The 13,046-nt window shown below is 45.0% G+C and overlaps 1 protein-coding gene and 1 long non-coding RNA gene across 4 annotated transcripts in view; one reads left to right on the top strand and one right to left on the bottom strand.

Annotated features, from left to right (window-relative positions):
• Positions 1-2,181: 2,181 nt before the first annotated feature.
• On the bottom strand, positions 2,182-3,482 carry LOC126934442 (uncharacterized). Of its 2 annotated transcripts, none has more exons than XR_007718950.1 (2): positions 3,402-3,482; positions 2,182-3,321 (listed from the first exon to the last, which is right to left on the bottom strand). It is a non-coding gene; the product is annotated as an uncharacterized LOC126934442 (long non-coding RNA). The 2 variants fall into 2 exon arrangements; XR_007718949.1 differs by having other exon boundaries at positions 2,182-3,324; positions 3,402-3,472.
• A 161-nt stretch (positions 3,483-3,643) lies between these two features.
• RPIA (ribose 5-phosphate isomerase A) overlaps positions 3,644-13,046 on the top strand; it is a 61,305-nt gene continuing 51,902 nt past the window's right edge. For both annotated transcript variants that reach the window (XR_007718948.1, XM_050755240.1), the window contains exons 1-3: positions 3,644-3,971; positions 10,435-10,495; positions 11,951-12,006. Coding sequence is in view for 1 of the 2 variants with exons in the window: in XM_050755240.1 (XP_050611197.1) it covers positions 3,687-3,971; positions 10,435-10,495; positions 11,951-12,006 (402 nt within the window). In the remaining variant the exon portion in view is untranslated. The remainder of the gene's footprint in view (positions 3,972-10,434; positions 10,496-11,950; positions 12,007-13,046) is intronic.

Genomic DNA, 13,046 nt, shown 5'->3' on the forward strand with positions numbered 1-13,046 from the left:
TGAAAATGGACTAATACAACAGCATTAAGTGAAGTGCCATGGTGCCCATTGCCTCTGTTTCCTCTCAGACTGGACCACGCCGGGACTATCACGGGAGCGAATAACTAAAGCCCACGCAGGCACAGGCCCTACCTCTTACCACTATAAATAGAACGGTGGGCTCTGCCCTCTAGGATCCTTCATTCTGGTACTGATAACTCTTTTCCAGCAGTTCCTTGGAATCTCAGCCCAATTTCATTAGGTTTCTTGAAAGAGGGAAGAATAAATCCCATGCGGTTCTTTCTAGTGCAATCTAGTTTAAAAAAAAAAAGATTTTTTAGTGCTCGCTTTGGCACTACATATACTAAAACTGGCAAGATACAGAGATCAGCATGGCCCTTGTAATAAAAAAAAAAAAAGGCTTTTTAGTGGGTTAAGTTATAAAGTAGATTGATCTTACTTTGTTTATCAGACCCTGAATCTGGTCCATCATCCAAAACCTGTGCACTTGCTTTCATTTAGTACTTTCTCATACATAGTTTTTTTTCCCTCTTAACCATTTTGTCTTAAGATTTACTGCTATTACTTGTGGCTTTAAAGAGAAAAGGCATTACCTGTGTGGTTTATACAAAGTTCATGGCTATATTGGGGGTGGGGTGGGGCAATCAATAAATCCCCATCTAGGTGATTCCATTAGGTCAGGGTTTGGTCCTATAATCACTGGAGGTTCATATCCCAGCTTCGCTTACAAGCAGCGTGACCTTGAGTATGTGAGGACTTTTTTTTTTTTTTTTTTTTTTTTTTTTTAGATAGAGTCTCACACCCTGTCAACCAGGCTGGAGTGCAATGGTGCAATCTCAGCTCACCGCAACCTCCACCTCCTGGGTTCAACTGACTCTCCTGCCTCAGCCTCTCGAGTAGCTGGGATTACAGGCACCCACCGCCATGCCCAGCTAGTTTTTGTATTTTCAGAAAAGACAGGGTTTCACCATGTTGGCCAGGCTGGCCTCGAACTCCTGACCTTGTGATCTGCCTGCCTTGGTCTCCCAAAGTGAGGACTTCTTTTATACCAATGAGGATAACAGTATCCACTTTTTTTTTTTTTTGAAATGAAGTCTCACTCTGTCTTGCCTAGGCTAGAGTGCAGTGGTGCCATCTCAGCTCACTGCAGCCTCTACCTCCCAAGTTCAAGTGATTCTCCTGTCTCAGCCCCCTGAGTATCTGGGACTACAGGCGTGTGCGAGCACACCTGGCTAATTTTATATTTTTAGTAGAGACAGTGTTTCACCATGTTGGCCAGGCTAGTCTCGAACTCGTGACCTCAGGTGATCCACCCGCCTTGGCCTCCCAATGTGCTAAGATTACAGGTGAGAGCCACTGTGCCTGGCCAGGAGTTAATGGTATCCACTTCTTTAAGTTAGGATTAAATGTGATAAAGTCTGCAAAGTACTTAGCATCATACCTGGCACTATTATCAATAATTATGCAAATGAAGTGTCATCAGAATGCGATACTCATATTATTTCAAAGATCGGCATAGTCTTCAGCCCTAAGAACCTGGATTTCAGAATGTCCATGAGAATCACTAGGCATGAATAACAACCTAAGGAAAGGATTAAAAGGGGTACAGAAATGGAAAGACGAGTACAACATGGAGAAAAGAGAGAAGGAAAGAGAACACAAACAGGCACAGACAGACCTTGCCACCCCAAAACAGTAATTGAACAAGGCACTGTCCACTTTATGAGCAACAGTCTCTGCCATCAAGGGACATGTCTTTTGGGTGAGACAGTCAAATGAATAGAGCGAGATGATTATGACAGAGAGGTTACAGGTGATTGGGAGCACGGAAGAGCAGCCAACTCAACTAAGAGTAGGGTTTAGAGTTGCAGAGTAACAAGTAACAGAATGAAGTCTTGAAGAATATCTGAGAGTTAGAAGGGTACAGAGTGTACGAAAACACGGAGGTAAGAGCATGGACGCAGGGACTAAAATTCTGTATGGCCGAAGGTGGAGTGTAGGGTTAAAACATGACATCTATTTGTTATTTAAAGTGTTTTAGATATTTGTTGAGGACCATCTACAGGTCAGGCAGTTTTAGGAATGGAGGATTCTGTAGAAAGACACTCAAAGTCTGTCTTCTCAGAATGTTCTTTTCTACAGAGGATATATGATAAACAAGTACAAAACGAAGGAAATGAATGATGGATGGAAGTTCTGTAATGGAAATACAACCATGGGCAAAGTGATAGAGGAGGGGTGGGTAGGAAACCCAATTTAGATGAGGTGGTCACTTAGACTTCTTTGAGAAGGTGGTATTTCAGCTGAGTCAGAAGGGTAGATGGAGCAAGCAGTGCATAGATGGCCAGGCTGGCAGGTAGAGCATTTAAAATGGTTCAAAGGTCCTCAGGCCAGGGGTGACGGGGTAAAGCAGAGACTAGCTACCATTTGCTTCATCAATCTTTTGGTGTGGGTGCCGAGGAGCATGAATAAGGTGAAAGACTGCTCCTAAGGAGATACATTAAAGGTGACACATTTGCCTACAGTAGCCTTCAACTTTGCAGACCAACAGTAGTGGGAGTCCAGTCATACGCTTCTGCATGTTAGCCAGAACCTTCTGCTATGTTCTGAATTTGGCCTAAATTGAAGGATTCAAATATCATCTCAAACAACTTTTCCTCCTACAGACAAAGGTGAAGATTCAGGAGCTCACAGCCTCAGGGGGCAAAGCACAGATAAGAAAATCCAGGTGATAAGCGGCAGTTAACAGTGGCCCATACCAGGGACTTGCGCTCACAGAAGAGTTTTGAAGGCCTGGAATGCGTTTGAAGATGAGTTCATGAGCAGACAGAAAGGATTCCACTAACAGCGGAGAAACGCAAAGGTCATGTGTTTTTAGGGACCTCCAAGTGGTCGGTAAGGTTGGGGTCAGTATTAGTTTCTTTGCCTGTAAAATGGGGACAATAAGAATTCCTCGTCCCTTAACTATTCTCCACAGCAAGAAACCTTAAAGGTAGAGAAGAAAAGATAAATCTGTTTTCACAGTAAGTCCTTGTTAGTCACCAAAGATTGCAGGATCGCAGCAGGGCACACTCATCTGTACAGAACCAGTCTCCAAATGGGCGGTGCAAGGTGCAGCTCCACCTGCTCCACCACTAGGTGCAGAAGAATGTCTACGGCAGGGAGTTCTCAACTTGTGACCTTGGGTCTGCGGGGGTCTAGATGGACTTCAGCTGGCGCCCGTGTCGCATGTGAGTTTCCTGGGTAGTAGTAACCCCAAAAGGGCCGCGACGTCTACAGAAGTGCCACTACTTGGAATTCTCGTCCATGGCCACGTTCTCACTGCTGGGAGAAACAACAGGGTCAGGTCTAACACTCCTTTCTCGGATGCATGGGCGAACAGAAATATCCCTGGCCTTCACCTAATCGTGCCCTGAGAACACTTCCCCCGGGTAAGCAGTCACCACACTGATATTCCCACAGAGCGAAGTGCCGGAGCCCGTCGCCGGCGATTGCGCATCTCGTCGCGGAGAGCATTATGGGGTTGGTAGTCCAGACTGAGGCGCAGATAGCGGTCCTCGAAGCCATAGAACCACACTTCCCAGCAGGGCCCGCGCAGCAGGGCACGCAGAGTGTGTGCGTAAGCGACCAGATTTCCGGGGGAGCCGGGGGCGGGACTTCAGCGGAGGCCGGAGCGAGGTGTCGGGATGCAGCGCCCCGGGCCCTTCAGCACCCTCTACGGGCGGGTCTTGGCCCCGCTGCCCGGGAGGGCCGGGGGCGCGGCCTCTGGCGGAGGAGGGAACAGCTGGGACCTCCCGGGTTCCCACGTGCGGCTGCCGGGGCGTGCACAGTCCGGGACCCGTGGCGGTGCTGGCAACACAAGCACCAGCTGCGGGGACTCCAGCAGCATCTGCCCGGCCCCCTCCACGATGTCCAAAGCCGAGGAGGCCAAGAAGCTGGCGGGCCGCGCGGCCGTGGAGAACCACGTGAGGGTGAGCACCTGGGGACGTGGGGCGCGGGAAACATGTCCTCGGCGTGTTGGGCTCCTGTTGCGCTTTCTGGGTGCTGCCGAGGCGCGCCTACCTCCTGGCAGGGCGGGGGCTGAGTGAGAGGGTAGAGAGTGTGCATTTTACCCGAGTTTAGACCCCTCTTCCTTGCTCTTTAGAGACCTTTTAGATGTGGAATCGGTTGGGGGCGAATCTTCTAATATTTGAGCTTTCGAAAGACTCCTTGTCTAGCTGGAACAGTTTGCAAAGTGGAGCCTGGTGTTGTCTCATGTTTGGAATGGGGGCTAGAGGCACTTGCCTTGTGGTCTCCTTATCAATAAATGGAAAATGGTGGGCTTTGGGACTGCGGAGAGGTTTTCATTTCTCGTTACTGACCCGGAAGCCGGCGGAGAGTTGGTTTGCTAGTGCTTTGAAATTTCATTCGAAGGTGGTTCTGGGCTTGGTGCGCGCCGGCCCCTGAGTGAACTCCTGGAGGGAAGGGAAGACCCGGGACTTCAAACTTCCTTCTTTCCATAGGGCGGGGTGGACTAAGTCTGGAGGATGCTGGTTTATTTTTTAAGGCGGGGCTGCAGAGATGTTTAGCTGTTATTCGGCCAGGTCGTGGTCCCTACTTGTTTGTTAAGTGGCATGGTGCTGTTAGTGGAGTTTTTTTTTTTTTTTTTTTTTTTAATCCAGGTGGTTTTGCTGTCAGCAATCAAGTTAATTATCTTATTTGTAATAAGGAAGCCAAGTAGAGTATGTCTGCCCTGTGGTGTAGTTTCCTTGGTCTTACTGGTTTTTTATTTCTCATTTCTACTTATTAGAAAGTGGTATTAGAGTCTCTTTTCTTCTCCGATAATAGTTCTTTACATTTGTTAATGCTTTACTCAACAAAATTATTTTGCTTAGATGATGTTTGATGAGCTTCACCACAGCGTGTTTGAGTGGGAGTGGACAGTGTGGTAACCTGTGGCTCAGCCAGTTCTGTGGGAGGGATGTTCCAGTGTTCCCTTCTACCCTTTCCACTGCTACCCTGTTCTGGTGTAGCCTGTTGCAAGTCTGATTGGCAATAGGATTTTCTATGGGGATTAACAGAGATAATGTAAAATGTGTTAATTTGACCCTACCGTTGGGATTCAGTGCCTCAGTTGTAAAAGTGAGACAGTAAGCTGAAATTTCAAAATGTCTGCATAAAGTGAATAGCTAATAGTTAAATGTAATCCGCATGAGAATACAATTAGAAAAGCACCGTATCTAAGTTGTTCAGTTAATGAATTTATGTTAATATTTGGTGGCACATCTCCCTGACCTTTGTGTTATAGTTATGTATTTGATTAAATAAAAATCTGCAGGCCCTGACCTTAGGCTAGAGCCCCAAAACACTGGATTCTGACCACATTTCATGAAGTTAGGCGATTTTGGGGAGATCTACAGTGACCTTTTGGGGGCACCTGTTAAAGGCATATATGCCCTTCAGGGTTTGGCTTAAAGTCCATTTCCTCCTTTCAGTTTTTCCTTAGCGTCCTAAGGAGAGGAAGAATTCTTTTCCGCGATTCTGTAGCACTTCACGCCTCTTATGTGCTTTATGTTGTATCTTATATTTTGGTCATCTGTGTGTTCATTTCTTCCAGCCCCTTAAAGGGTAAGCTCCTGGAGGGCAGTTAACTTTCATTTAGCATTGGTCACAATGGGGCCTGCCCAGTACATGTATGTTCAATTGTGTGCAGTGTGGACACAAATATGAAAGTGTTGGGGTTATTGGAGGTTCTTTGTGTAGAATCTCTGGCGAGTAGGGCTTCCTGTTCCCTAGTCCATTGGAGTTCCAATATGTCGACCACTTCCATGTCTGGGTGGATGGAAAACATGGAGAGTTCTCAGGTGAATCCTTTGTATAGCCACCCTGGGCCCAGCTCTGTCTGTTTCTGGGGGTGTAGCTACCCAGGATGGGCCGCCATTCAGAACTAGGCTCTTCTGAACGTCTGTAGCCTCATCCCTTTGTTCTCTTTGGAGCCTAGGCTTTGTTTTTTGACTGGCTTGGTTGAGGAAGCTGATGGGCGGTGGTTCTAGTTGGTTAGCAGAAGTAGTATTTCCAGAGTTACTCCATTTGACAAGCTGAGGGAAGTTCTGATGTTGCATATACGTGTGGTTTAATATTGCCCATTAGAATGGGGCCACTCCTCTAGCAGGGCCTGCTTGGCAGTCTTCTGCTGTTGGGCCACCTCATAGGCAGCCTTTGGTCACCTCTGGTTGGCTTTGGCAAAGACACTGATTCCTGGGCCAGTCATTTGATTCCAAGGCAGCAGGGATCACATGGTTGAAGAGCTTTAGGCCTGGCAGGGCCTTGCAATTCCTGGTCTCTTCCAAAAGGCAAAGAAGGAACCTTACACAGAGCTTGTCTGATTCATCCGAATTCACCTCTGTGCCACCTGCCTGCTGGGGACTGTGAGTGACCTGAATGTATGGCTAAGCTTGGTAACCAGGAATCTGGTGATTGAATGACTGTAAAGCTAGAGTTCCTAGCTTCAGGTCAAGTGTGAAGGTCGGGCTAATTCTATCTAGTGTGATATTTTAAACACACACACATACACACAATGTTTTTATCCATGGCTCCTGGTTCATAACACTCATAACTCTTGCTACAGTCTTTTGTTATATTTGGGGTGCTTTAGGGCCCAGAGCAGGCCTCAGAAAACAGAATCTTCCTCTCTTACCTTCTGCCCTCCTTCCGCTTGCTCCTTTCTCTCCCCAATGCTTTTCTCTCTTGGAGCTGGCCATAAAGAAATTCTGTGACCTATGTTGTCTGATTGTAGGTCATTAAGATCCCCATTTCAGAAGGGTTCCTCTTCCATAGCCTGGAGGAAGGAATGCTGCAGGTGAAGAATCTGAACAGACAGCCCTTGCAGGGTTTCCCCAGTCAGTCTGCTAGTATTGGATCATGCCATTTTTGTCCAGTCACATTTCTAGGCCCTTGTAATTCCTGGTCTTTTCCAAGATCCAATCATATCTATTCGATAAAGTCTCAAAAAAAAAAAAAAAAAAAAAAAAAAAAAAAGGCTCAAGAGGACAGGGTTTGGAAGCTTCTGGAGAGCAGAACATATGAAGGTCCCTGGAGGATGGTGTGCCTAGAGAGAGCATGGAAGCTCTGTGCTCCTCCTTACATGCCTTTACCTATGCATCTCTTCATCCGTATCCTTCATCATAGCCTTTATAATAAATTGGTAAACATGTTTCCCTGAGTTCTGTGAGCCACTCTAGCAAGTTAATCAAACCCAAAGAGAGGGTTGTGGGAACTCCAACTTGAAGCTGGCAAGTCAGAAGTTCTGGAGGCCTGAACTTGCATTTGGTAGGAAGGAGGAGGCAATCTTGGGAGTTGAGCCCTCAACCAGTGGAACCTTATGGTATCTCCAAGTAGAGAGTGTTGAAATTGATTTGGAGGATACCCAGCTGGTGTCTGCTGCAGAGTAGATTGCTTACTTGGGATATGGGGAGAAATCCCCATACATTTGGTTACAGAAGTCTTCTGTGTTGATAATTGTTGTGGTGTGAGAGCAGAGGAAAAAGTTTGAGTTTTTCCACACTCAGACATAGGACATTTTTCTCATTGCTTGAAGATTTTTATATGTGAGATATTTAGCCATTTTGAATGTTTCTGTGCTGTGATGTGTCATTTACTTGTCTTGAAGTCCTTGCCTTTGGAGATTGTCCAGGTAGCTAAACAACTGTATTAGACACATTGCCTTCTTGAGAGCATTGGCGCAGGTGGAATCCTGACCTAGTGCGAACCGTGTTCTGATAACCCAAGCCCCTGATGTATTCAGTGACTTTGGAACTGTGAGCTGGTAAAAGCAGTTTCCACCAGGTCAGTAACACAAAAGTTGTTGGGTAAAGTCTTCTGTAGGTAGGAGAGGCTATAGAAGCATTTTTAGTGTACATGTATGTGGTTGTGGGGACATTAGTATTTGATTTTTTTTTTTTTTTGGTAACTCTATTTGTTGGTCATTCTTACTAATCTTTTCTAGTTATAGATGTAGTCTAACTGTGAGAAGGACCATATCTAATGTGAGGCCTATGGGCTGACTTTAAGTATTCCTATGGCCTTTGTCCTGTGGGGAATGAAGGAATTTAGTTGTGGCCTTGTTTGTCCTGAAGGCCCTTCAGGACTTTTCTTCTTCCTAAAAAGAAGGTTTTACTATGGGCTTTCCTTTGTCAGATAAATTAATTGTTAATCAGTTGTTGGAAATCTTAAGAAATTTGAAGTAGATTGATGTTTCAGCAAATTGAACTTCCGGAAGTTGCTTATTCGATTGAAATGGCTCATCCTGTAATCCCAGCGCTTTAGGAGGCAGAGTTGAGAGAATCACTTGAGGCCAGGAGTTCGAGACTAGCCTGGTTGACAGTGAGACTGTGTCTCTTAAAATAATTTAAAAATTAGCTGGGTGTGGTGGCATGTTCCTGTAGTACTAGCTATGTGGGAAGCTGAGGCAGTAGGGATGTATGAGCCCAGGAGTTTGAGGATGAGTTTGTATATATGTGTGTGTGTGTCGGGGGGGGGGCATTGATATTATTTATATGTATTGTAAATATATATACAAGATCTATATCTTGTATGTATATTTAAAACAGGTAAAATCACACATATATAAAATGAATATATGTCAAAGATTTTATTTAACTCACTAAATTAGGGAACTGGAAAAGTTATTAGAACCTGTTCATAGGTGTCTTAGTCCATTTTGTGCTGCTATAATAGAATACCTGAGACTGAGTAATTTATAATGAACAAAAATGTTTTGGCTTATGCTTCTGAAGGCTCCGAAGTCCAGTATCAAGGTGCTGGCATCTGGTGAGAGAGAACAGATGTTGCGGTGCTATGGGTGGGCACCAATCCCACCCATGAGGGTGGAGCCCTCTGACCCAATCACCTCGTAAAGGTCCCACTTCTTAATATTGTTATAATGGCAATTAACTTTCAACATGAGTTTTGGTGGAGATGTTCAAAGCAAACAGGAGAAGTCAACCATAAGCTCATATGTAGTAAAAAAAAAATCTTAAAATGAGTTTAGAAGATCTGTTAATAATTGTATCTCATAGAACACTATTAATTTGCTTTTCTATGAACAAAAATTACTTGCTTTGTTAACAGTTTTCTGCAAGTTAAAGTGTATCTCTATAGAGTCGTCATATATCTTAAAGACAAAGGCACATACCTTCTTCAAGTCAGACAATACAATCAGGTTCCAGCATCCCATTGGAAGGATATCCAGTAGTCTCTTTTGCTCATTTCAAAGTCTGAAGTTTTTCCTTACAATATTGAACTCATCTATAAAGTGTTAATAGTGGGTCTCTGGGTCATAAGTGATTGTTGTGAGATTTGACTTTATATTAACATTTATAAGCCTTCTTGGTAGGTGCTTAATAAATGATAGCTGCCGCTTTGGTGTTCAGTTGACTTTGCCTTGCACCGGCAGGAGATAGATGTCAGGAAGTTGCTTAGGCACTGAACTCCATATTAGTTCCTGACTGTTAGTACCCTGGCCTCGTTTTGCTCTTTGTGGTCTAGTAGACTCAGCTGAGCTTTTACTCTGTCTTTGGTCTGTTTGTAGGTACCTTCTTTGTTTCTTAAGGTGGTAGGCTCGGTATTGTGATGTCTGCTTGTACTTTGTACTCAGAAAGTGCTCTGCTCTATTACGATCCTTCCTATTGCAGATGAAGACTATTTTTCATGTTCTTAACTAAGCCTTTGCCCTCTTCCCATTTTCTCTGAGGCAGGCTCGTGCAAAATGAGCACCCCGTGGCGTCACCTCGGCAGATGCTGACATACTTTATTATTTTGAGGTTACTTCAGGCCCTCCCTTTGTCTGCTGACTTTGGGAGAGCTCTAGATGGTGGGCCTGATGTGTCTTGTGGTGCTACCAACTTGAAGGTGCCTGTGGAAGACACTGAAGCCAGAAGCCTTAGCTTTCCTCCTTTACCCAGGTTCCAGGCTCTATTTTATTTTATTTTTTTTTTAAGTGTTTTTCTAATTACCTCCTTGGGGTTGGCCGGGAATCTTTTTCTTTCTTCTTCTTCTTTCTTTTTTTTTTTCTTTAAACACACTGTTGCTGGCTTGAAATGTTGGGAATCTTTAAGTGTTTATATGCAGGCCATTTCTGTGAGGGTGACGCAAGTTGCTATTCAGTTGCAAGTAATTGCACCAATTATTTGGTAGAATGGAGGGAGGAAGTGGTGGTGTTGACAGTGTCAGAAACAAGGGAGGAGAGCCTTGTTGAACATTTGTCCACCATGCGTAGGTTGAAGTACAGCATTGAGGTTCAGTGTTTATGTTCCTATAAAATAGGCACGGTACCTGTCTTGTACCTGTGTTGGTGAATTGCTGTTCATAATAATTTTATAGCTTTAGGAAGTGGGCTGACAAAGGAGTAAAATATGGTATTAATAAGTTTCGTTTTTTCTTCCCCCCTTTTGGCAGAATAACCAAGTGCTGGGAATTGGAAGCGGTTCGACAATTGTCCACGCTGTGCAGCGAATAGGTATGCTCTCTCACTGTCTACTGGATGCTTTGTGGGTGATGATGGGGTAGGGAGGTAGAGGAGAGGGAGGAAGTGGTGCACAGGTTTGGCATTGCCCTTTTGGCTTCAGCAGTACAGAGCTGGAGAGAGGGACTACCTGAGGTCAGCTGTTTCTGCTCTTTTGTGGACAGAGGGAATCTTGGGCCTCTTCATCCAACTTTGAAGGGTGTCCTTGCCTTTGTTTACTCTGCTCAGCTGGAGGGGAGGAGCTGACTTAGCTCGAGGTCCCAATATAATTTTAATCTTGTCCATGGCATTCTACCATTGAGTTCTTTGCATGATCTCAGACTTCCTCAGGCAGATAATTGAGGCCACAGTGGGTTTGCCCTGTCCATGACCCTGGAGTGGATGTGGGGCTCCTGCCATTGATGGCTGGTTCCTGCAGGTGCTCATTTCACACTGATTAGGGTGTCTCTATGCTTAGGAAAGGCTCAGGAATTATCAGCCCCTGTGGCTGCTCAACAGGTTTTACTGCCCTGCTCTTTGTTTGTAAGAACAAAGCCCAGAGGAGAGGCCTGCCTGAATGCCGAATTCTTCTAGGTGCCAAGGGACAGAGCCCAGGAGGGAAAGTCCAGGAACCCTTTGTTATGAAGGAGTGGTTGTAGTGCTGGTGTGATGGCTTCTGGAAGCCTTCTCATTGGCCAAATAGGAGCTTTTGTGTTGTATACCTTTCAATCTTAACCAAGTGTCTGGAGAATACTTTCAGGGCACAGGGGTTACTATGGATTTTGTAATAGTGGCACCCAAACCTCCCAAGATGCACTCAGTGATTAAAAAGGCTTGAAATTTTAATAAGAGGTTTTTTCTGAAGTCTTTTTTTTTTTTTTTAAATCAAACTTTCCTGAAAGATACAAATCCAAATTGAAAAAATAAATCTCCTTTAGCCACTCTCTGGGGCCTACAAATAAGTATCTTTTTTACTAAAATGCAAAAGTAAAGTTCTGGCTTTTTCCTAGAAGAGGCAATATAGGGGAGTTAAGACTGTGTGGCTAGACGACCTGGCATCATGTCCCAGTTGTGCCCCTTATTAGCGGTATAACTACCAAATTACATTACCTCTCTGAACCTCAATTGCCTTATCTGCAAAATGGGGAAAATAATTTAACCTTTTGGGTTGTTAGGATTAAGAATTCATATATACGAAGTTCTTAGAATGTTGTCAGGCATGTAACAATAGCAAACACTGACTCTGCTTTCTGTGGTCAGTGCTTACCTCTCCAGGCTTTCTTGTGTCTCTGTATTCTGGTGTGTGAAGTACAGTCACCAGCTTTCCCACCAAGGAGGGGGACACAGGGTGAAAGGCAGCTGTCCTTGGGAAATAGATCTTCCTTTGTCTTGGATTTGAGCAAACACATATGACAAGAGAAATAAAGTAAGGAGAGTGAAAAACTGCCAATATGGCTTTTGTTTCCACAGCGGAAAGGGTGAAGCAAGAGAATCTGAACCTCGTCTGTATTCCCACTTCCTTCCAGGTATGTCCTGCTTTCCATCTGCATCGTGACAGCTTCTGCTGTATCTTCTGGTTCCCCGAGGTTGTGGACACATGGCCTTGTCTTGCACCTCAAGGTTGTTCTAGGTCAGAGAGTCCAGGAATAGGAGAGTTTATTGACCAAGTATTCCTTCTTGGAATTGTAGTTTTAGGTGCATTTGTTTATTTACTCGGAGAATGTTTCAGTGCATGTTGAGTTTAGGCACTACGGAGTATGCAGAGATGGCCAGGTAGTCTCTCTCCTCAAGGAATATTATTCCTGTTTATAGGTGAAAATCAGGCTAGGCCAGGTGTGGTGGCTCATGCCTGTAATCCCAAGTACTTTGGGAGGCCAATGTAGGCAGATCCCTTGAGCCCAGGAGTTCAAGATCAGCCTGGGCAATATGGTGAAAGCCTGCCTCTACAAAAAATACAAAAATTATCTGGGTGTGGCGGCTTGTACCTGTAGTTCCAACTAGGTGGGAGGCTGAGGCGGGAGGATCTCCCTTGAGCCCAGGGAGGTCCAGGCTGCAGTGAGCTGTGATTGTGCCAGTGTACTCCAGCCTTGGCGACAGAGTGAGACCCTGTCTCAAGAAGAAAAAAAAGAATCAGGCTAAAAGGAATTAAGCAATGTGTTAGTAATACAAGTACATCATAAATTAGTAGGAGCTGATGGAGGAAAGCAGTGGAGCCAGTTAAATATAGGGAGAGATAAGGAAAGAGCAGGTTTTGGGAAGTAGAAGGGAAGACAGTTGCTCAGGTGGAGCCAACTCTTATCCCTCATCTGGCCATTGCAGGGAGGAGTATGTGTATAATCTCTCATTGGATTAGTCAAGGTGATACTATGCACTAGGGTAGGAGGTGAGATTTATGAGTGACTGATGCTTCCGGGACTTTATGGGCTTAGGCTTGGACAGCTGGGTTTCTTAGGAAACCCTCCCAATCCTGGAGGCACAGAATGCTGGTAGCCTGCAGCCAGCTTTGGTGAAGGGAGAGAGGTTAAGGTTCCTTCTAAACCAGACTGGCCTCAGCTTAACAATAGGG

The sequence above is a fragment of the Macaca thibetana genome, chromosome 13 (genome assembly GCF_024542745.1).
Source record: "Macaca thibetana thibetana isolate TM-01 chromosome 13, ASM2454274v1, whole genome shotgun sequence".
NCBI classification, from domain to species: Eukaryota; Metazoa; Chordata; class Mammalia; order Primates; family Cercopithecidae; genus Macaca; species Macaca thibetana.